Source organism: Myxine glutinosa, chromosome 4 (assembly GCF_964187855.1).
Source record: "Myxine glutinosa chromosome 4, kmMyxGlut1.1, whole genome shotgun sequence".
NCBI lineage: Eukaryota > Metazoa > Chordata > Myxini > Myxiniformes > Myxinidae > Myxine > Myxine glutinosa.
The window spans coordinates 131,075,667-131,099,755 of NC_136264.1; the positions used below are offsets into that span (position 1 = coordinate 131,075,667).

General features: G+C 47.9%; 1 protein-coding gene and 1 pseudogene across 4 annotated transcripts in view; one reads left to right on the forward strand and one right to left on the reverse strand.

The window, feature by feature from the left end:
- LOC137425220 (uncharacterized) overlaps positions 1 to 14,006 on the forward strand; it is a 61,952-nt gene extending 47,946 nt beyond the window's left edge. For all 4 annotated transcript variants that reach the window (XM_068113418.2, XM_068113415.2, XM_078776411.1 and 1 more), the window contains 4 exons: positions 4,434 to 4,532; positions 4,625 to 4,744; positions 6,211 to 6,308; positions 11,868 to 14,006. In XM_068113418.2, the coding sequence (XP_067969519.2) occupies positions 4,434 to 4,532; positions 4,625 to 4,744; positions 6,211 to 6,308; positions 11,868 to 12,654 (1,104 nt within the window). In that variant the 3' untranslated portion in view covers positions 12,655 to 14,006. The remainder of the gene's footprint in view (positions 1 to 4,433; positions 4,533 to 4,624; positions 4,745 to 6,210; positions 6,309 to 11,867) is intronic.
- Positions 14,007 to 21,936: 7,930 nt separating this feature from the next.
- On the reverse strand, positions 21,937 to 22,118 carry LOC137426324 (U2 spliceosomal RNA; annotated as a pseudogene).
- Positions 22,119 to 24,089: the final 1,971 nt, after the last annotated feature.

The following is a 24,089-nucleotide window of genomic DNA, read 5'->3' on the forward strand; positions in this document are numbered from 1 at the left end:
AGGCGATCAAGCGTCTCCTCCTCGCCACGTTTGGCCTCACGGTGGACGCACGGGCCGATCGCCTCTTGGACCTCCCCGAGCTCGGTGACACGTGACCGTCGGTCCGAATGGACCATATGCTGTCGCTCATGGGCGACGAAACCCCGAACGCTCTATTCCGGGCGTTATTTCGACGCCAGCTGCCGGCACGAGTACGCCTCGCGTTGGCCGGTTCCGCGACAACGGAACCCCGCGCGCTCGTGGCCGAGGCCGACAAGTTATACGCGGCTTTGGACACGCAGGCGAGTTTCGGTGCGGCCGTAGCGGCTCCCGAGCCTGAAACCGCTGCGGGTGCCCACCCCTACTACACGATGCACCGCGTAGCCGCTGAACCTCCTGCGGGTGCCCACCCCTGCTCCGAGGGGCGCCTCGTGGAGGCCGCCACGCCCCGCCCACCACCACCGCGGAAACCGCGACCTCCGGCTTCGCCGCAAACCTGGTGCCATTTCCACGCTAGTTTCGGCCACGAGGCTCGGCAATGTCGCCCGCCGTGCTCATTCGGCAGGTCGGGAAACGCCCGGGCCGGCCCTCGGTAGTGGCACTGAGCGCCGGCCGATTAAACAGCCTCCTGTACATAACGGACACCTTATCCGGGCGCCGTTACCTGTGCGACACGGGAGCGCAGGTGAGTGTCGTTCCCGCTGGTACGTCCGACAAGCAGTCCGCGGGCCGGGGCCCCGCGCTGCTTGCTGCCAACGGTACGCCCATTCGCACGAACGGAAAACGCTGCCTTTCTCTGCGGTTCAGAGGGCAGGTTTTCCGATGGTCGTTTGTCACTGCCGACGTGCCTATGGCACTGCTCGGCGCGGACTTCCTCTGTGCCAATGGCCTGTTGGTCGACGTCAAGCACAGAAGGCTTGTCCAGGCTGAGACGTTCAGCTCGCTCGCTTGCGCGCTGCCCGCCTCGTTGAGCAGCTCACGGAGCGGCTCATCGAGCGGCTCGCCGAGCGGCTTGCTGAGCGGTTCGGTTCCGGCCAGGTTCATCTGCACGCTTCCGGCAGCGGACAAATTCACCCGCCTCCTCGGCCGTTTCCCGGCCCTCACGAGGCCCACCTTCTCGGCGGGGACCGTCAAGCACGGGGTGGAACATCACATCCCCACCGCCGGGCCACCGGTCTACGCCCGGGCACGCCGCCTCGAGCCGACGAAGCTCGCCGTAGCTAAAGCGGAGTTTGCTACGCTGGAGCGGCTCGGCATCGTGCGGCGCTCCGAGAGCGCTTGGGCGTCGCCGCTCCACATCGTGCCCAAGCCCGGCGGGGGATGGCGACCGTGCGGGGACTACCGCCGTCTCAACGATGCCACCACCCCCGACCGCTACCCCGTCCCCCATATTCAGGACTTTTCCGCCCGCTTGGCGAATATGTCCTTCTTCTCGAAGGTGGACCTCATACGCGGTTACCACCAGGTCCCCGTCAGGCCGGAGGACATCCCGAAGACGGCTGTCATCACGCCGTTCGGTCTTTTCGAATTTCTTCGGATGCCCTTCGGTTTGAAGAATGCGGCTCAGGCGTTCCAGCGCCTCATGGACAGCGTCTTACGCGACTTGGATTTCGTCTACGTCTATCTGGATGACATCCTCGTCGCAAGCGCGTCCCGCGAAGAGCACCTACACCATCTCCGCATGCTCTTCGAACGTCTGGGCCAGCACGGCCTGATCGTGAACCCCGCCAAGTGCCGGTTCGGTGTCGCCGAAATCGACTTTTTGGGGCACCGCGTCACCAGGCACGGGGCCGTCCCCCTACCGGCCAAGGTGGAGGCGGTGAAGGCGTTTCCGCGCCCCCGCACGATCAGGGGGCTCCAGGAGTTCCTGGGCATGGTAAACTTTTACCATCGGTTCCTGCCCCGCATCGCCCAGCTCCTGCTCCCCTTGCACGAGGCCCTCCGAGGGACGCCGGGCAAAGGTGATGTCACCTGGACCGAGCAGATGGACGCGGCGTTCGCAGGCGTGAAGCTCACCTTGGCTAACGCCACCATGCTCGCGCACCCGGCGCCCGATGTACCGATCGCCCTCACCACCGACGCCTCGGACTACGCGGTGGGCGCGGTGCACGAGCAATGGGTGCGTGGAGCTTGGCAACCGCTGGCGTTCTTCAGCCGGCAGCTTCGCCCGCCCGAACGCCGGTACAGTACCTTCGACCGCGAGTTGCTCGGGCTCCACCTGGCGGTCAGGCACTTCCGCCATCTGCTCGAGGGCCGTGCGTTCACGGCCTTCGTCGACCACAAGCCACTGGTGTTCGCGATGGGCAAGGTCGCCGAGCCGTGGTCGGCCCGGCAGCAGCGTCACCTCTCGGCCGTGTCCGAATACACGACGGACATCCGGCACGTCGCGGGGAAGGACAACCCGGTGGCGGATTGCCTTTCCCGGTCCGTTGCCCACGCGGTCCACCTCGGCATCGACTATGCCCGGATGGCGGCGGACCAGGCCGCCGACCCCGACGTCCAGGCCTTGCGGACCGCCGTTACAGGCCTCCGCGTCAATGAGGTGCCGTTCATCAGCGCGGGCACGGCCCTCTGGTGCGACGTCTCCCTCGGGCGGCCTCGCCCCATCGTGCCCGCGGGCTGGATTTTCGACTCCATCCACGGCCTGTCCCACCCGGGCACGAGGGCCTCCCAGAGGTTGATCGCCGACAAGTTTGTCTGGCATGGCCTCCGGAAGGCCGTCCGCGGCTGGGCCAGGACGTGCCTCGCGTGCCAGCGCGCGAAGGTGCACCGACACACCCAGGCCCCATTGGCCCCGTTTGCGGTGCCGGAACGTCGGTTTGACCACGTTCATGTGGACCTGGTGGGACCTCTGCCCCCCTCACGGGGTTTCACCCATGTCCTGACCATGATGGACCGCACCACCCGGTGGCCGGAGGCCGTGCCTTTGGCGTCAACGACGGCGGCGGACGTCGCGCAGGCGTTCATCGCCACCTGGGTTGCCCGGTTCGGCGCCCCCTCGGACATCTCGTCCGACCGCGGCCCCCAGTTCACCTCGGAGCTCTGGGGGGCGGTCGCGCGGGGGCTCGGGCTCCAGCTGCACAGCACCACGGCCTACCACCCCCAGGCTAACGGCCTGTGCGAGCGGTTCTACCGCTCGTTGAAGGCCGCGCTCCGGGCGACCCTCCGCGATGGCGGCTGGGTCGACAGGCTCCCCTGGGTGCTGCTGGGCCTCCGGACGGCACCCAAGGACGACCTGCGCACATCCGCGGCGGAGTTGGTCTTCGGGCAACCGCTGCGGGTGCCGGGCGAGTTCCTCCCCGACTCCACGGCACCATGGTCCGCGGCGTAGGAGCGCTCCGCGCTGCAGGAGACCGCCCAGAGGTTCACCCCGGTGCCCACGGCGCATCACGGGCACCCACCTACGCACGTCGCCCCGGAGCTTCGCACCGCGGAGTACGTCTTCGTCCGGCACGACGCCCACCGGACACCACTGCGGCCCCTGTACTACGGGCCTTTCCACGTGCTGGGGACCGGGGTGAAACATTTCACCTTGGACATCGGTGGCACTCCTGACCGGGTCTCCATAGACCGCCTCAAGCCGGCCCACCTCGACGTGGACCACCCACCGCCGGTGGCTCGGTCCCCGCGTCGGGGCAGACCCCCAGCACCGCCCGGCCCTGCCGGCACGCCGCCCCCCGAGCCTGCACCCATACCGGGTGCAGCCGGAGGCATCCCAGCTGGCATCCCTGCACCCCGGACGCCGCCAGTCGCCAGAGGGCGCTTCGGCCGGGTCATCCGTTTGCCCCGCAAACTGGCCCTCCAGGTGCGCGGGAATTCTGGGGGGGCGCGTGTGGCAGACACGAAAGCTCACTGGCGCGAGGGCATCATTCCGCGCACCAAGTGGGCGGCGGCCACGCCCGAGGAGTAGGCGTGGCCGCGGGATATACACCGGGCCCGCAGCCCGGAACGCTCCAGTGTTACAGTGGAGCTCTCGAATAAAGACTCTTACAACTTCCCGAGTTGTCCGCTTCCTCCTTGCTTACAAGCAGCGCGCGTAACACCGCGCTTTAATATCACCTTTACCTGTCAATATTGTTGAAATGAAGATCAACTAGCTGTATGTTGAAATATGTTGAAAAAGTCAAAACTTTACATGGGGTGTACTTACTTTTTCACGTGACTGTATGTTTCCACTTGCTTGCCTGTTTCTTGTTAAGTTATAAATAAGCTCAACCTTCATGATGACAAAGAAGATCTCTTATGTTGATCCATTCTGGATGTAAATTGTGCTTGAAAGTGTTTTAAGTTGATAAATATTCTATGGAAATGTTGATTCAAAGCAGATGTTGCTCACCAGTCATGTTTCTGACAATCGATGCTCAACAGGTAAACGTTTTTTTTTGGGGGGGGGGGGGGGCTTCCCACCATTATGATGGTCGTTTCATTTTGGCCGTTATTGCTCGTGTGCTCAGGACCAAGTGGATACTCTCATCTTTCAGAAGGAGGCCTTGCAGGACAAGGCACGACGATTTGAGGCCGCACTGCAACGTGGTACTGAAGAGCATGTACAGGTAGGCTGGGAGGTGTTATATTACTCGGAGGTACAGAGAAACGAAGCTCATCGTTTTGTGTCAGTGATTTATTTATTTTTGACCTGCCGCAGGAGGCCCTGGCCCCATATCAACACATTCAGCAGGAATTGCAAAGTCTGCGTGCGGTGCTCGAGTTGAGGAACTCTACAATACATGAACTACAAGAGCGTGTGCTGCAGCTGCAGGATCTGGTTTGTGCTAGTCCAGCAATATCGCTTTGTCTCTTCGGTAATGACATGATATATCGGCACAATAAGTGGTCACCAATTTATAATGGGAGAGGGGAGGGGTTTAAAACTGGCAATTGGGACGAGAAGATTGGTGGGACATGGAAAAGGAGGATATGGGATGAGAAAGAAGGTTGAGAGGAGATGTGAGTAAGGGAACTTGGGGAGTGTGTGTGGTTGAGGGGTTTATGATTCTGAAACTTTTACACACTTAATAATGGGGTCACAAAGGACAAATCGGCATGGTATATGGGGTTTGAACCTGGAATTTCAGTGTTGGATGTGAACGTCATGGATTACATGAAGAAATGTGCTTACCTTGTATTTTTATCTGGTCTTGGATTTCGGATTTGGTCGCGTCCATCCGTCCATGGGTCCGCAACCATATCTTGGAGGTGTATGCACTGATTTTGTTCATACTTGGCACAAAGATGATACATACATGACGTTATACATATGCACATCATTTTGTTTTCCGATGCAATCCAAGATGGCCGACTGGCGGCCATTTTAGTAGTAAAAAACACGATATTCAACACATCCTCAACCATTTCTCGGAAATGCATTTGCCGATCTTGTTCAATCTAAGCACACAGATAATGAATGATGGCTTCCATATGCGCATCATTTATTTTCGAGATCAGATCAAATATGGCTGACTGGCGGCCATTTTGTTAAACGTGTCCCCAACCATTTATTGGACATGCGTGGTCTGATTTTGTTCAAACTTGGCACAAGCACAGCACATGACAGCATATACGTGCACTTCACTTTATTTTGTGATTGATCAAAGATAGCCGACTGGGAGACTGGTGGCTATTTTAGTTGTAAAAAACCCGATATTGACCACGGCCTCAACCATTTGTCGGACATGCATTTACCAATGTTGTTCAAATTTGGCACACAGATAATGAATGATGGGTTACATGTGCACGTCATTTTTTTTTCTTTTTCCCAAGATCAGATCCAAGATTGCTGACTGGTGGCCATTTTGTTACCTAAACGTGTCCCCATTCATTTCTCAGACATGCATGGACCGATTTTCTTCAAACTTGGCACAAAGACAATACATGAGTATACATATGCAGAAGATTTTGTTTTGTCATCCGACCAAAGATGGCCAAATGACAGCCTTTAACACCGACAGTAAAATTACGAAAGTCACGGAGGGGGCCATGACATTTTGTCTTTTCTTCTTGTTAATTTTGTTGCTTTGATGCATCTCCTCAGCCTGTCCGTCTCCTCATGTGTTGGTTCAGAGCAAAGATTCAGTGGCATAGCGGTTACCCCAGGCCCTCCTCCCCCATCCCAGCAAATGATGCTACCGCAGCCATGTGCTGCATGCCAAAGAAGAAGAACAACAAAAATGTATGTCATAAATTCCACGTGTGTGATGTTCAGGCAATGCCCATGTGTGTACATGTGTGCAGGAGGAGGCAAATGTGGCGTTGAAGGAGCAAACGCGTACGTTGAGGCAGCAGAATGAGGAGCTGCGGATGCGTGCTAATAAAAACTCTGCTTTAGCACGGTACTTTCACCTTTACATCACTGGATGTCATGGAAAACAAAAGTACCGTAAAAGAGAATTACTGCATCTCTTTGGAACACTCGGGCATGATTGGTTATGAGAGTTTGACACATTTTAATTACATGCTTCCATTTGTTATTACCTCCACCACCAAAGGTGGATACCACCACCATAGGTGGATGGAGGTTATGTTTTCACCCCTGTCTGTCCGTTTGTCTGTTTGTTTGTGAACAATATATCTCAAAAAGTTGTTGATGGATTCGGATGAAATTTGGCAGAGATGTAGCGTAGCGTATGTGAAAAGGACGAAATTATTAGATTTTGGTGAAGATCCGGATTTGGATCCGGCTACTAGAATTTTTAAAATGATTCTTTACCACTGGGACATAGAGCCAAAAACGATACATAGCAGGATATCTCAAAATGTTGTGGACGGATTTGGACGAAACTTGGTGGACCGGTTGGTTTGTGACAAGGAAGAATCGATTCGATTTTGGTGAAGATCTGAATATGGATTCGGATATGAGAATTATTTAATTTCTGTGATTCTTCACCATTGAGAGATGGGGCCAAAAACGATACATAGCAGGATATCTCAAAAAGTTGTGGACGGATTATTTTGATTAAATGTGATTCTGTATTGTGATTTTCTGGTCTACTCTATGATACAAAACGTAAACTGTTCACCTGGCAGAGGTATGCTCTCTACTGAGTGCCGTTCTATTTGATTACTGTGTCAATGGTATCATGGTCATTGACCTTTTTTTTTTCTTTTCTTTTTTTTTGTATACAAGATCGAGGCTCGTGAAAGAGCGAACATTAATCACACAGAAAGACAAACAGACACATAAAACAAATAACATCGGGAGCGGTAGACAAGATGGGGAGAGAGGGGGAAGGACACAAACACAACATTTGAGAGCAGGGACCGAGAGACATGGAGACATCGAGAGATCTGTGGGAGGGAGAGGGCTTTGGGGGGGAGGCATGTGAAGGGGGGGAGGCATGTGAAGGGGGGGAGGCATGGGAAGGGGGGGGGGGTGGGAGAGGTATAAACATATGGACACTGCCAGGATTTCCAGGAAATAAGTTGGAATTTCAAACAAGGTGGATCTGGGGTGAATTAGTGGGGGTAGAAAAGATCAAGGGTATGGATGGGGGAAGATAAGAGATGGTGGTGAACAGCTGTTTTAAAGACCTGGAGGGAGGAGAGGGATTGAAGGGAGTGTGGGAGTTTGTTCCACAGGCGGGAGAAAAGAGGAATGAAAGAGTGAAGGTGAGCAGAGAGCCGAGATTTCGGCAGTTTAACCATCAGAGGGTTGCTGGCAGATCTTGTGCGACCTGTAGGAATATTTGGGGGACAGAGCACAGAGAGAGCTGGGGGAGCAAGGCCGGAGAGGAGTCGGTAGAAGACAGAAAGACCACCTACCTGCCTGCGGTGAGTGAGTGAAAGGCCCTCAGAGATAGCTTCATCGCGGGAGATTCCAATGATTTTGAAAGCTTTGGATTCAACAGCGTGAAGCCGAGCCAGGTGTGAGGCAGGAGCACCAGCCCATAGGGGAGAACAGTATTCCATTGAGCTGCGGATGAAAGCCTTGTAAGTGGTGAGGAGCTCAGGTGTGCCGAGGAAGGACTTCGCACGACGGAGGATGCCCAGTCGGCGACTGGCTTTGGAGGCCAGCTTGGAAATGTGGTTTTCCCAAGAAAGATCATGGCAGATAGTGAGACCCAAAAGCTTGAGTGACAGAACTTCTTGGAGAGGATTGTTGAGAAAGTAGATGGGAGGGTTGTCCAGTCGATCTTTTCGGAGAGACATAGTAAGAGAGTGAGATTTGGCAGGATTGAAAGACATGTTCCACTTGTTTGACCAGTCTGTGATTTTGTCCAGGTCTTCAGAGAGTGAGGAGGCTGCAGACTGCCGATCTGAGGGAAGAGGAATGGAGCGGCAGAGAGTGGAGTCATCAGCAAAGAGATAGAGAGGATTTTCCAGAGAGTCAGAGAGATCATTGATAAAGACCAGAAAAAGCACAGGGCCCAGCACACTTCCTTGGGGAACTCCAGCCTGAACAGGAAGGGGAGATGAGAGAAATCCATTCAGGGCCACACGTTGACTACGACCAGAGAGGAAGTCCGCACCTTTCGTGCCAGGAATGTGACTGTTACACTATGGCTGAAGCACAGCACCGAATTATTAGATGCCGTGACCGAGCACGCAACACGTAGCCCTTGACCACAATCTGCATCACTCGCTTCTCTCATAGGAAACGAGCTGTGTTTACAAGATTCATCCCAAAAGTTCTGTTACCACCACCTATGTGATATATATCGTACCATTTCCAAACTTCATAACATTCTTCATTATGTCCAATGCACTGGACAATTCAGCGGCCATCCAACTATTTTGATCCCAGCACAAAAACCTTCCTTCTAAAGTATCCTTAATGGAGAGTACATGGGTGTGTGCATATCTGCATTTTGAGAATGATACCCATTACCCATCGCTGAATTTCTTGCTGGGTTTCATGTGCATTTGTCTTCTGCAACACCATTAGGTTAAGAGGAGTTTGGATTTCTGCCTTACAGCAGCTTTCTCTGTACTTGATGCCGTTATTTTCTGAATCCTAAAATTAAATTGTGAGAAACTTGATATTCGGTAGATAATGAGGCAGTACACATGACATTTTGTGATAACCTGGTTGTTTTACTTACAAATGGGGTGACAACTTTTGAGATGACGATCATTGAGCATGGAGCGTGAGCATCCAAACAGCAATGTGGCACTAATGAATCTTCTTCTTCTTTCGTATACAGCACAAGGCTACAGTGTAGCATAAGTTGTAGCACAAGGCTGTGCCGCTGATGTCTAGGTTCGAACAATAATTTGTAATTTGTTCAGGGTGCCGACGATGGCTCGCGTACTCGTCGCGAATGACACTGTCGGATCTTTAACGGCCACCAACTAATTCTGGCAGAAAGGATGCCCAGTTTAACGTCCATCTGATGGATGGCGCACACATCCATGAATTTCCCTGTCTGTGTAACATCAGGATGACAGTTTATAGCTGGTTCGGTATTCAAACCCAAGCTAAACAGTTTAGAGGCGAGTGTGTAAACCTCGAGGCCATCTTGCCAGCCCTTACAGTAATGAATGAAATGCCCAGACGAGCTAGTTTCTAGGACGTGCATCACACACAATTGCTCTTCTCGCCCACCATAATCACAATCACATAATCTCACGAGAGCATCGTGCTCATGGGTTTTGAGTGAGTCTTGGAGAATATTTTGCTTTTGTACGTGAAGTAGTTAGACTGTAAGCGAAATCGTTTTCACCATGCCAAAAACGACCCTGATGTGAAATTGGGCCTACTATTAGAGCGACCTCAACCAGAAGCTTAAATGTCCAAGTAGATAAAATATACACACTTCATCCTGGGAGGCCTCTTTGGATGCTGACGTGCAGTATAGATGAGCCTAGAGACTCTATGATTAGAGACATGTGATGGGGTAGACCAGATAGCAGAAATTTTGAATTTGTGTTAGACACCGATGTAAAATGGCCTGCTAAAAAAGCAGCTGGGGATATTTAATGTACTGTGGCATGTAAAAGTATTCACCCCCTACCAATAATGCCACATTTAGATGAATTCCGAATTATGTAGAAACTTTTTCATTCATAATTTGAGATCAAACTAAACACTGTTATAGTTGAAGGAGGTTACATGTCAGGAATACCTCGAAAAAAACATGTACAAATCAAAATTCACTGGTTGTAAAAGTATTCATCCCCTTAGATCAGTACTTCTTCACATGAAAATTGCTCTAGTTCTGCCAAGTTTGACGGGGATCGTCGATGGACTGCAATCTTCAAAGTCTCGCCATAAATGTTCAATTGTGTTCAATTGTGTTCATAACATTCTTCATTATGTCCAATGTACTACATTCAGCGGTCATCCAACTATTTTGATCCCAGCACAAAAACCTTCCTTCTAAAGTATCCTTACTTTGTTGTGTTTGTGTCCTTCCCCCTCTCTCCCCATCCTGTCTGCCACTCCCCTTGTTTTTTGTGTTTTGTGTGTCGGTTTGACTTTTTGTGTGATTAATGTTAGCTCTTTCACGAGCCTCGATCTTGTATACAAAAAAAAAAAAAAAGTCAGGACTTTGACTGGGATACTCAAAAACATTTATTCTCTTTTTATTCAGCCACTCCAGTGTGGCTTTAGCTTTGTGCTTTGGATCATTGTCTTGCTGCAATGTGAATCCTTTCCCCAATTTCAAATTCATGGCTGATTCAAGCAGGTTTTCATGAAAGGTTCTCTTGTATTTTGCCCAATCCATTGTCCGTTCTATCCTGAGAAGTTTGCCAGTCCCTGCTGATGAAAAGCAGCCCCATAACATGATGCTGCCACCACTATGCTTGACAGTAGGGATGGTGTTGACTGGGTGAAGTGCAGTGTTAGGTTTGCGCCAGAAGTACTGCTTTGAATTTAGACCAAAAAGGTCATGTTTTGTCACGTCTGACCACAAAACATTTCTTCTCTTGCCTGTACTATCATTAAGATCGTTTTTCACAAACTCCATAGAGCTTTTAAATGCGTCTTTTGCAGTAACGGCTTCTTTCTTGCCACTTGTCCATAGAGGCCAGCTTTGTGAAGGGGACAGGGTATTGTTGATTGATGAACACTGACTAGTTTCTTGCTTGCCTGGCTGCTGTGTTTGGATGGGCAACATGATCTGGGTAGAGTCTGGGTGGTATGATATGTCTTCCACTTTTTAATGATGGATTTCACTGTACTCAAAGGGATATGGAGTGACTTTGAAATCTTCTTGTAACCCTCTCCTGAGTGACGCTTCTCCACCACTTTAAGTATGACTTCTCCTTGGTCCTTATGTTTGCCGTGTTGGTTGACCAATTTAGTTGCACCTTAAAATTCCTTAAACTCCGTAAGTAAATGGGGGAGTTTCACTTTTTAAGTTAAAATAAAGATTACATCCAGGTGAAACTTATTGCACTTATTTTGTAACCTTTCAAACAAATAATTTGCTCCTGAAGTGATTTAGGATTAATTAGGCAAAGAATTTGAATACTTGTGTAACTGAGAATCATCAGATTTTCTCTGTTAATCTAACTTATTCATGTTTCATGTGCATTTTTAACCTTTATCACTTTGGAGTAGTTTGTGAAGACTCTCTATATATTAGGTTTGATTTGAAAGAATCATTAAATAAGCTCAGGTGGCATCAAAATGTGAAAAGTTTGGAGGGGGGTGAATACCTTTACAGGCCACGGTCCACACTACACAATGAGTGTTAGCAGATGGGACAACCAGATTAATGTCCCCTTCTAAAAGACTACATACTTTGTGATGGGCTGCCATGTCCGTAGAGCAGCTGCACAACTCTGTTTTCTGTTACAAATCGAAAACACAGAATCAACCATTCCGAGCACATGACCTCTATCCTGCCATTCACATTTTTCTCACTAATAAGACATTATCCTCAAGCATGAGTAACATTTACAAACCCCCTCCTCAACCCTACCCCTCTTTTCACCCCTTGTAGGCAGCTGTCCTTCGAGCAATCAGCCCTACAGCAAACATTGCAAAAGGAAAGCAAGACAAACAGGTCTCTATCGATGGAGAATGAGGAGCTTCTTTGGCGTATCCACAACGACAATCCACCAAGCCCCTCTCGCTGTCCTACATCAAATTTTCCTTTACCAAGCGTTATTCTCCGGCCACCCCCAGCCTCTGCTCCCGCGTCTCCGACCCGGGCCCAGTATGTTCCTCGACCCGTAGTGTCACGATCATCAGTGCGACGGTGGGGGGGTGCTAAACCAATCTCTCCCGTTACAGTTGATGCCATGGCTGTCGGAGCTGGCAACGGGACATCCATCGGAGTTCAAACGCACTCTCAGACCCGTGTCATGGCCATGTCCAAATCTTGGGAACAAGCGTCACCACAATCCAGCACTGGAAACGCCATTTTTGAGTCAAATATTGTGCATTGTTCAACACCGGACAAAGTCGATATTGGAAATGGTAACGATTTTGTATGTAGCCCGACAGGTTTTTCAACTCTACCTGCTGAAACCGTCGATTCGTTTGTAGTTTGTTCTGCTGGAAAAGCATCGACGACGCCGCTCGTGTGTGATGCAAACAAAGCACTACCCTCGGTAAAAACAGTCAGCCACAGAGAGAGGGCCCACACGACGGATAATTGTGTCGAGCCTCATCCCACCCGTTCCGGAAATAGGCCACACTCCGTTAACCAAAATGGCAGAAATATGCAGCAGCAAAATGCTCGTGAATCACCGCTGCACAACAATTCGACGCAGATGCATCAATGATATTTTGTTGTTGTATACGTCACAGGGGCCTTTCATAAGGGGAAAGGAATTGAGAAACAAAGTTACTCAGAACAGTGGGTAATTCTCATTCTGAACGAGGTGGAGATTGATTGTTTGAATGACTTGTTTCTGTTGTTGTTTATCATTTACTTGAGGTTAGACAGCCTGTGGTTGTGCATTTTCTTCCTCCATAAAACGGTTAATTTTTATAATTATTTTGCCAGTTAACAAGCTTCATGCCGGACGTATCAACCTGAAAATGAACATGACTGGATCTACACGTCCGAATCGTCAATAAAATGGTAGAAATAAGTTGCAAGGGACAATGGGGTTTTGTTCAGAATGTGGACCGCACTTGGGTTTGTTTATGTGTTAAAAGTTAAAAAGAAATGCAATCTACATCGGGTTTTGTACATATGCATATACAAAGTGGATTTGTAGCGATGATTGTTGTTGGCACTTGATTCATGGCAGCTGTATCTCGAGGTAATTGTTCTCCCTCTTTCTCTCTCCTGCTCCTTCTCTCCCCACTCTCTCTTTTCCCTCTCCCTCCATCTTCCTCTCCCCCTTTTTTCTCTCTCTCTCTCTATCTCTCTCTATCTCTCTCTCTCTATCTCTCTCTCTATCTCTCTCTCTCTCTCTATCTTCCTCTCCCCCTTTTTCTCTCTCTCTCTCCATCTTCCTTTCTCCTCTCTCTCTCACTCTCACGCTCTCACTCTCTCTCTCCATCTTCCTCTTTCCCTCTCTCTCACTCTTACTCTCACTCTCTTCCCTTGTCCATCAACTTTGTGTATTGTGGAAGTTGTAATTATTGCAAATTTGGCCCCTTTGCTGGATCTCTCTGCTACTTTGGGTTGTCTGTACGCATGGCGTGCTTCGTGTCATACATTCTCTACTGAACATATCATTTGGGGTAGATCCAGATTTTATCACGACAATGAAAACTGTCTGCACGAATCAAGTTCTCAGCATGAGAAATGCTTGGTGGTGCATTTACTGGTTTTAAGTGATCCACAAAAACCAGGTTGGACAACTGTACAGGTAACAGGTACACCTCCAAATGGTCCTGTGCTTGGGGATCCAGTGGGGCATGTAAAAGCTGAAAGTTTCAAACCTGATCCAAGCAGTGGATGTACGTGTTAACAGGTGCATAGACCATTGAAACCATTGACTGGTTTGGGTCATAATGCATACACACATAACAGCCCTGAACAACATTCCTTCACTTCTGTAATGCATTTTGTGTCATCCAGCATTGCGGCATTCACAAGAGAGAAATGATACATTACCGTAGTCTTCAGTATGTATTGAACCACCAAATCAATGGAATAAAGTTCAAAGTGACTGATGCAGCTACTGTGCACTAATGTGTTGAAACCTTGATTGAAGATCAACTTTCTCAAGGTGAGTTCCATTTCCTGTAAACACGGTGAGGCTTCTCCCTCTATGAGCTTAAACTTTTATATATACTGAGCATCAAAAGAAACTTATCACTTTCATTTTTTGAAATGTGCATCTTTACAAACACGTTTCTTCAATTGTAATGGCTGATTGTGTAACGGGAACTTCACTTCAATCACCTGGTTGATCAACAATGGCATGCTTGAGTGGTTCTGCATAGGGATTTTTCCCTTTAAATAATGACCCTCATAATGAAATCCTTCAGTGATCGTGGTTCGACATTCATTTACTGCTGTCTATAGTCACTCTAGACTAGAGGCTTTTCACAGGGAAAACAACAAGAAAATTCAGATGCCACGCCTGACATCTGAACAACGTTTAAGGGCAATTGGGATGCTTGAGGCTGGTGTAAGCAGGTGAACAATTGCCCAACGTCTGAGTCCAGATTTTGCCTCCATGCTGCTGATGGGCGTCAACGGGTATGGCGCAGAGGTCGGGAAAGGTATGCATCATGCTGTATTCGCCAGATCAATCATTGGAGAGGACCCAGTGTGATGGTATGAGCCGGCATTTCCACCAGTTTCAGGACACATCTGGTCGTCATCGAAGGCAATCCCACTAGTCAGCGTTATGTCAATGATGTTTTGAGACCTCATCTGCTGCCATTTCTCCAGGCTCATCCTGACATCGCAGTTTTCCAGCAGGACAACGCTCGACCCCATGCTGCTCGCCTGACCACCAAATTCCTCCACGAACAGGGTGTTGAAATGATGCCTTGGATGCCTTATTCCCCTGACCTCAATCCCATTGAACATTTATGGGATGAGCTTGGTCGACGTCTTGCATCGAGGAGATCAACGGCTGTCAATCGGCAAATGCTCATTCAAGGCTTGCAGGAGGAGTGGGACAGACTTCCCCAGGACCGCATCAGACATCTGGTACAGACTATGCGTCGGAGGTGTACAGCCTGCATCACAGCTCAGGGAGGACACACGATATTGAGGACTGCTGTCATTCTATCCTTGACTGTTAGGAGTGTTGTGTCTATTCCTGTGTCATTTTGTTTTGACTGTATTCAGGTGCGTGCCTTTGTGTTGCAGCGCTGTGACTTTTGTTGCACCACCCCTTGTGATGTTCATGCTTTTTGCTTTTTTGTGATTGAGGCAACCTCTTGTTGTAGCGATGTTGTCTGTTCGCACAGAATAAATATGATTTTCTCTGCAACCGTTGGTCCGATTGACAGGATGTTTTCACCATAGGTGCAACTCCACCTGTAGAATTTTAAAATGATAATTATGACGTCATAGGTCACGTGGTTTGGCCGCCATCTTTGAAAAATCGAAAAACTTTGCACCTCTATATCTCGGAAAGTGCTGAATAGAAAAAATTGAGATTGCTCATTGCAAAGAACTCTCCATGCGGAATAAAATATGTTAATGTTGATGTCATAGGTGCCTCCATTATGACGTCATAATTCGACAAGTACAAAACTTCATCCGATCAAGATGAAATTTATTGAGCATAATCTAGGAATAAATTAGTTAAGAAAAAAATAATAATGTCATTGGTCACGTGGTTCGGCCGCCATATTTGTTTGAACACAAAAGCCTTAACAACCACTGAAAATACATCCTGGCGAGGGTTTGCAATCTCTGATTGCTCTTTTTCTTGTTTATTGACGTGTTTAGTAAAGATAGCTGAACTTTACCTGTGTTCAAATATTTTTCATTTTTATGTGGAGGATTTCAATGAGTGTCCTTCTAAAGATTTGATAAGTTTCTTTTGATGTTGAGTTTACAAAGAATGCAATGTGTGTGTTCCTTTATTAAGAGAATGAGACAAATGCAGCCTTTGTCAGGCCAAATGGTTTATATGACTTTCCATACCAACCCTCCATTGCTAAACTTCATGAACACCGATTCAAATTTCCCAGTAATAGTCAGGTTTGTTATGTAATTTCGTTCTTTTTTTGTGGAGATTAGCAAAACTATACATTTTTGGAAAGCTGATAACACCAGGAATCCGAAAAACCATGTTTCCATTTGCGCAAATTTTTCTTTGGCGGCCATATTGGATTTTCAAAATGGCCACCATCGGAAACCTATTTTTCGCGATATCTCAACATCCGAACCACCTAGAGTGCTGATTCCAACACCTATACCCACATTTTTGGGGATGAGGAATCACATGAAGCCATCTAAAATAATCTACACCTACCCTGGGATACCAGGTGGCAGCCTACAGCGGATTTTCAAGATGGCCACTTTCAGGAAACATGTTTTTTTCTGAATATGTATACCACATTGAGTGATGTTTCGCTACATTGTGGCACACGGATCATAATTATGAAACCACATCCCTCATATATCCTAAACAGGTGATTTATGTATTCAAGAGGTAAGTATATAGAGATGAGGCTATACAATCCATAATTATACATGTAATAATTACTTTTATTTGAACATAGAATATTTCCCATAGATGAAATTTTATCTTTGTCAACATTCATCAACATTTTGTCCTCATAGGTTTTCAAATGTCCTCATCACTGTCGTCAGAGCAGAGAACAGGTTGACAGTCATCGTCGTTTTCACATTCGGAGCTGCACAAACACAAGTCTGTGCATGCCAAGTCATTGGCACGGCACGAACACCGTCTCGATGAGCAGTCTCCTTTGCACTGACATCTGACCATCTCAAGTATTGCTTTCGGTGCTGGTGGTACATCTGTCATTAGTGGTTTCAATTCCCCATCGTTGTCCTTGAAGTAGCCATGTTGCTGTGGATCCAAGAACACTTGATGTGCGATAGTAGCCTGAGCCCATACCCTTGCCTGAAGATGTACACGATCAACATGCTGATTTAGAGCCCCTAGCGTTGGAGGTAACTTGTGACTTTCAGTCATGTGTTTACAGAAGAGGTACCAGCGCAACTCCGGAATGCTGTTGATACATATTCCCTTTGGTACGTACACTGCACATACAAATCTTGCCAAGTTGGACATCTGATCTGCGGTCACATCTGCAGCATCACCGAGCATTCTCATGGCCTGTATCACGTCACTATCGGCTCTGACGAAAGCTTCAAACCATGTTGTTTTGCCTATTCGCGAAAACCGTCCAGTATTGTCTGCTCCTGTGAATGTGTGGAATGCTGGCAATGCCTTGGCCTTTTCGACGCCAAGATTGTTCCAGATTGGTTGTACTTGCACAAGGCCCGACACAAGGGAGACAGCAGTGTTTTTGAGCAGAACATCATAGTTAGCTATGACCAAGACCAGGACATCCGTATCAGGAGAGAAGAAGGTAAGCTGTTCTGCGTTGGGATTGTGGCGAGTTGCCAGCACTGCTTGGTGAATCATCAGAGTGTCTGCCTCCTCATGATTATTGTCTTCAAAATGCACGCCTTTGTTACTCTTGGCCTTTCCTGCTGCACATATAATTATCAGCTTGGAGGCATCTCTGTTGTACTCCAACGTTTTCTCAGCCAGATATTCTGCCAAATCTGACTTTGTCTGATCGTGTGACAAGAACCGCTTCATGGTGATGTGTTGGATCTTGGTATTGTCCTTCACTTGGTACTGGACTGGATTGTGCCCCCCTCGTCTTTTTTGTCTTGTGCTTTGCTTCAACGAATCGGCCTTGTAAGTATCAAACACGAGGATAACTTCGTCAAAATGTCTTGTCAGTGACATCAATCTGGTATTAAAGCTGACACTGAGATCTTCAACGGTTACTGTTGCAGCTGGTTTTGTCGACAATTTCTGTACAAGAACCATGGCGTCGACTACTGCTATTTTCATAGCTGCAGAGTTATGGACTTGAGCTTGAGGACTTGAGGTCGGAGCTAAGTCACCCGGAGCTAAGTCTCCATGTTTCACAAGGAGATGGATTAACTTTGACTTGTCAAGGCAAGGAAGCAGGTCACCGTTTGGTGCGAACAAGGCGCGAGGTGTAAGGGTGAATTCGTAGTTGCCTATTGCGTCTTTCTGGTCAACATCACGGCTTGATTTTGTCAATATCATCAGCCTTCCATACAAGTCTTTTGTTTCCTTCAAGTCGACTGACTTGTCCCTGAGCATGATCTTGGTCTTCTTCACACCAGACAAGTACATCGTGTTGTTTTCTTTTTTCACGGGTGCAAATAAGCTGACTGTTCCGTTGATTCTTTCATCAACATACTCTTCGTACAAGTGTTGACCAATGTTGTCGATATTCAGGATTTGTGACGTGTGCTCCTCTGGGACATAGGCATGTGTGATCAAGTTGTATATGCTATTTCCTTCTGTGGTAAATGGATTGCCATGACTCATGATAGCAGCCTTGATCTTTTCAACCGCTGTATTGTTCAGATTCACTGCCCTCGGACTAAGTTCGTGGTGTTCTGTCACTTTGTCTGTTTTGGTGTCGAACTGATCTTTGAATTCTCTGGTCAGCCGTGACAATTCTGGAGAGGCCATAAAGAATCTCTGCCTTGCATTGGCATTATTGGAGATGCCTGGAAGTCCAGAATGAACCTTCATTGCTCTGTTTTCCTGTTCACAAGCGTGGTCTGCACCGATTGATACAAAGGGGATGCTAGATTTCGTTACTGAGATATTTCCATTCGCGAGTTCCCTATATGTGGCCGGATGCGTCTTCCTCAGGTCATACATATCTGCTATGTATCGCGGCCAAAGACGTTTGTATTTGATACGATCCATGGAGAAAAATAGCTTGCTGAGTGCCTCACCAGATTCGAGGTGGAGTTTGAGATCTGCGTCCAAAGAAGCTTCCACAAAGAACAGAATTGTCTCCACTCGATGCAGGTAATTCATCAAGGACTTGAACATGGCTTTTTTGGATTGTTCTGTTTCCCAAGTCTTGAATATGTTCACAACATCAGCTGTAGTGATGACATTCAACAGTTTTGTGTTGGCTTCTTTCACACTTGTGGCTTTGGTGAACTTGTCCTTTTCTGAACATGCCTCGTCTATTTCTTCTGACATATCTGAGCAAACGGCTTTCAACTGTGGATAATCTTTGAAGAACAGGTCCAGCGCCATTTCATAAAGTGCTATATATGAATAAATATGAGCACGGAGAGTGCATTTGTAATGCGAACATCTCAGGATCTGCCTTATTGTTGAAGGTCCGTAGAGGTCGGCCTCTATCCACGCGTCATCAATACCTGAGTTCTCAATGGAAGTACCCAGGGCTCTCAAAGCAGCCATGACCACATGCAGCTCGCCAAGCCGAGGTACAACGGTACCTTTCAGGTCTGGCCTTGCATCCAGCAGCCTTATCACCTTTTCATAGAGGGCCATATCCCAGGAAATGACTGTAGGGTGGCTTGTACCAACAACTAAGTTCTTTAGCTGAGTTGTCTGAGAGATGACGGTCAGAAGAGTCGACCACTCGTGTGCTACTTCAGGTAGAAGGGGTAAGACTCCGACTTGTGTCAAACTGTGACTACCCGACAGCAATGAGTGGTATCCTGCCCAACCAGGTATATATGTGCTGTTTGATTTCTGCATTCTGGTGATCATAGAAGCAACCAACCATCCTAGATGTGTAAGGTGATACGCTGGTGATATACCATCCTTGCTGATGTGGAATGTGTCTGTTCTCTTTATGGTTTTCGGCACCGGCTTGTCACAATGAAGCATAGGAACCTGGTACGGGGTCACTGACAAACTGGTAGTGTCAGCTATGCTCAGTTGTGGCACCAATGTTTCTCCTTGAGTGTCACGTTTTTGATAAACAGCAATGATTGTTCCATGGGTTGTCCCTTTGCCATCCACGCTGTCTTCAGCAAAGTCTGTGTTATCAGCTGCAAAAAACACAAAAGTTCCCTTCTTCAAAAATGGAGGAACATAAAGTCCTTGGAACTTCAGGGTGTTTTCCACAATGGCATTTGCTAGGGCTGTTTCGAGGTGCATAACACGACTGTACGAGACACAGTAACCTTGAGAGCAGAGACTTTCCAGGAGTTTCTTGTTTCTTGTGTCATGGTGAACTGCCAAGGCTAATCCTAGAGACTGTGGAGTTTCTTGTGATTTGGTTGATCGGAAGGTCGCAGAATCAGTTTTGGGCCTATAGTTCACTTGCTTGTCAGATTTGAATCCACCCAATAGCATCTGACTAACAGTGAGTACTTCTCTGTTAACGTGAGTGGTTCGTTTTTCAGTTTCTAGTGTTTCTGTTGGCCCCACCATAACCCATCTGATCATTGCGTGGAGTGCTGCTGGAACATCATCTGTGCTGCTAGTGACCTGTATAGCATCGGATGAGTTTTCCTGTTGGTGGAAGTTCTTGATAATTCTGCGCAATGCCTTTGCTGCTTTATAGATAATATTCAGATCGTCTACTTCACTTTCTATCATGGCAGACTGAACCATATCGGATTCGCATGCATCTGGGGAGTAAAGAACAGAAGGTTTTCTCCTGTCCTTTTGCCTAACAGACGTTACGTGTGGTAGTTCTAGAAGAATTCTCTCCTTGAGCCAGTGTCTACTATATGCAGGGAAGTGGTGCGCCAATGCATCTGTGCCACCAAGCAAGTTGATGTATGTTGTTTCAATATGTGCCATGGATAAGTATTGTTTATTCTGAGTTTGACAGTCGACAAGGCTAATTAACTCAATCAAACATGATGTTTGAAACGGATGACCTCTCTCTGTTGTTCCCTTGTTATCCTTGGTACGTAACACATGGAATACATTTGTTGTCCAACATGACTTGTGGTATTGAACATCGATTGCATGTGCATCAGTGGGTGAGATGGATGTGTTTAACCTAGTTTGCAGGGTGAGATTTCCAGACAGCTCCACAGCATCGTGTAATGCTTTCCCACCGTTTTCTGTTCTCAATGTGTACAATTTTTGCTCGTTATCTTCCTGGCAGAAAAAGCAATGTTCCTTAATGAATGGAGCTGTTGCAGAACGTGTAAACGGACTGGTGGTGGAAGTTGATGGTTCGTCCAGTTCTGTGCTTTTTCGCTTTTGTCCACGTTTTTTCTCTGTGTAGGAGCCGGCTGAAATGTGATATTGATGGCGGTCTTTGGCACGTTGTACCTTCTCTTTGTTGGTTGCATTTGAATAACAGATACGATGCCAAACTGCATTATTGAATTGCAGACTTTCACTTGTTTCATCCTTTAAGCGACTGTGAATTTTAACATATTTTCCATCTTGGTAGGCTGCTCTATCATTAAGGGTTTGTAGCAAGTGTTCAAACGAGTCCGGTTTGGGCTGCTGGACAAGCGTTCCATATTTTGCTGAAGCGGTTTGACAAATTATGCAGTGCTGCCACTGTGTGGGCTGAGTCGTAACTTCACTCATCTTCTCTCAAGACCTGCAAATATATAAAACGACAACAGGTAAGTAATTGTGAGCTTCATAAGGTTTATTTTAAATGAACTATTAGGTCTGATATAATGACTTTCCATGTACATGAACTGAACATGTTGAAATGATTATTTTCATGTACATGAATTATGAAATGAAATGAAATGAGTAGATTATTTTAGATGGCTTCATGTGATTCCTCATCCCCAAAAATGTGGGTATATGTGTTGGAATCAGCACTCTAGGTGGTTCGGATGTTGAGATATCGCGAAAAATAGGTTTCCGATGGTGGCCATTTTGAAAATCCAATATGGCCGCCAAAGAAAAATTTGCGCAAATGGAAACATGGTTTTTCGGATTCCTGGTGCTATAAACTTTCCAAAAATGTATAGGATTGCTAATCTCCACAAAAAAAGAACGAAATTATAAATCTGAACATAATGAACCTGACTATAATATTCCAACCCCCAAAATGTATTTAAGGTTACATACTATATATTCACCTTGTATCTGTGCACATTTTGGTGAACTTTCCCTTATGGGTAATTTTGTTTTAAATGTTCCCCAAAAGGATTCGCCGGAGGTGCTGCATTACCTGGTCCATGTGTGGAGCGGACGAAGCAAACCCCTAATCCAACTCCTGACACCAAAAATCCATTTAATAGACCAGTCCCGCATTATGGGACATATCAGAGATCACATTGATAAGTGTATATTTATTAGCATAGATAAAATAACAAACCGACAGAATTTTAAAATAATTTAAAAAATTCCACAAAAGAACAAAGGCAAAAACAGAATAGGAAGAGGAGCCTGGGATATCTTCTGAAGGAAGGAAACCCAAGGGGCCAAAAAGGGGCACGAGGCCAATTCAAATAGCAGGACCTTTAGCCACAAGAAGGTTCACCCATACATGATACATACACAAACAAATAAAATCAGGAAAAGGTTAAAAACCAATGAACCATAAAACCTTTAAAAATATGATTCACACCACAATAAGAGGTTAATGACATTATTAAGGACGACCACCGGAGCCAGGGGAGCCAGTATTCTCCGGGGATGAAGATTTGGTTCTTCAATCCCTGGAGACAGAAGGGCAGATGCCCCAAACTCACCTCGCCTTGGCAAGGCCCGGGGGTCGTCCTGGCGCAAATTTGTGACGTGGTCATTAAGATCAAAATGGGACCACGAGCCCTCCCTTGGATCGTCCATGCCGACCGAGTGAGACCCTACACGGGCGAGCAGGCGCCCTCATGGATCGCCTTGGCCTTAGAGGCAGGACCCAGTACCTCCAATGACAGGGGCTCATAGTTCAGAGGACTGGGGGGAGTAGTGTTGGGGAGTAGTGTCCCCCACGTGGGGGAATGATGGTGTCACCATTCCTCACACGGGGGGGAGGGGAGCCCATGAGCACTACTTTAGGGGGATGGCAGTGATAGGTCCATGGAGGGCCCAGCAATGGTTGCCTCCACGGGGCACCGAAGCTAGCCGAGGGAGGGCTAGGATAATTGCTCGGGAACTAGAAGACCTTAGGGACCAGAATTAAGTTGTGACACCGGACTATAGAGGGGACATAGGTAGCTTAGATGGTTGATAATAAAACAGGGTGTGCATAGTGTAAAGGGATGACGGGGAAGCACGAGTTTTCGGGGAAGTAGTTAGATAGATGATGCTGTGTGTTTGAGGAGTTGTGTTGCAGTGTGAGAGGAGTTGTGGGTGAGAAAAAGTGGAATTGTGTTTGAGGTGTGTGAGCACAAAAGGTGTGCAAGATAAATTGTGTGCGAGATAAGTAGTGTGGAATGCTTGGTGTGGAAGTAAAAGGTGCGGAATGCATGGTGCGAAGGAGTGAATGGGGGGTGTGGAACCCATTCACGAAAGCCTGGGGGGGGTGGGGGTAGTGTAAAGCCAGGTATAGGGCATAGGTAAATTGTATGGATATTGACACCTGTGGTGCGGGTAGTGGAAAGTAGTGCTTTGGAGGGTGCATGAGACTGTGGAATGGCTGGGCGTGTGGCTTACTTAGTGCATATAGTTATTGGGGCACTCCGCCACTAGTAGTTTGTCGGCCAGGTGAGGCCGTAGGTAGGCTCTGGGAGCCGGATAGGTTAGTTTGTGAGTGGGGCCCGAGGATCCCAGGAGAGGACCCGGGTTGCCCGATGCCAAGGTGGGCACAGAGGGGGTAAGAGCCAGGGAGGGCCTTCCCCAGTTAGGTAGTCGCGAGGAGCAGGTAAGCTCCGGTGGCGGAGGTGCTCAGGTAGGTAGACCTGCTGGTAGGGCCACACGACCCAGCCCCGAAATTGTGCGAGGGCACAGCGAGAAAATTTGCGGGAGTGAGACCCAAATTCAGAGGGCACCACAGTGTGGGCAATGGGAATTCTGGTTCTTAGAACCACATAGTTTAAAGAGGCCGATTGGCAGGGTACGACCCCGGGTAGTTTAAATTAGTTAACGTTATTAGAGTAGTTAGGATATGAGAAATCCCTTCGCACCATCCACAGCCATTCACCAAGGAGGAGGAGCTCCACACCGAGGCTCTGTAAACTGTTTGAGTAGTGAGACGCATCAGGACGTAATGTGACATTGTGTTTGTTCCATCCCTTCCTTCCTGGGAGGGATTGGGAGACGAATTTGGAATTAGAGGGGGATATGGGAGACAAGACAAGTAAATACATGGGAGACAAGTAAATATATGGGAGACAAGTATT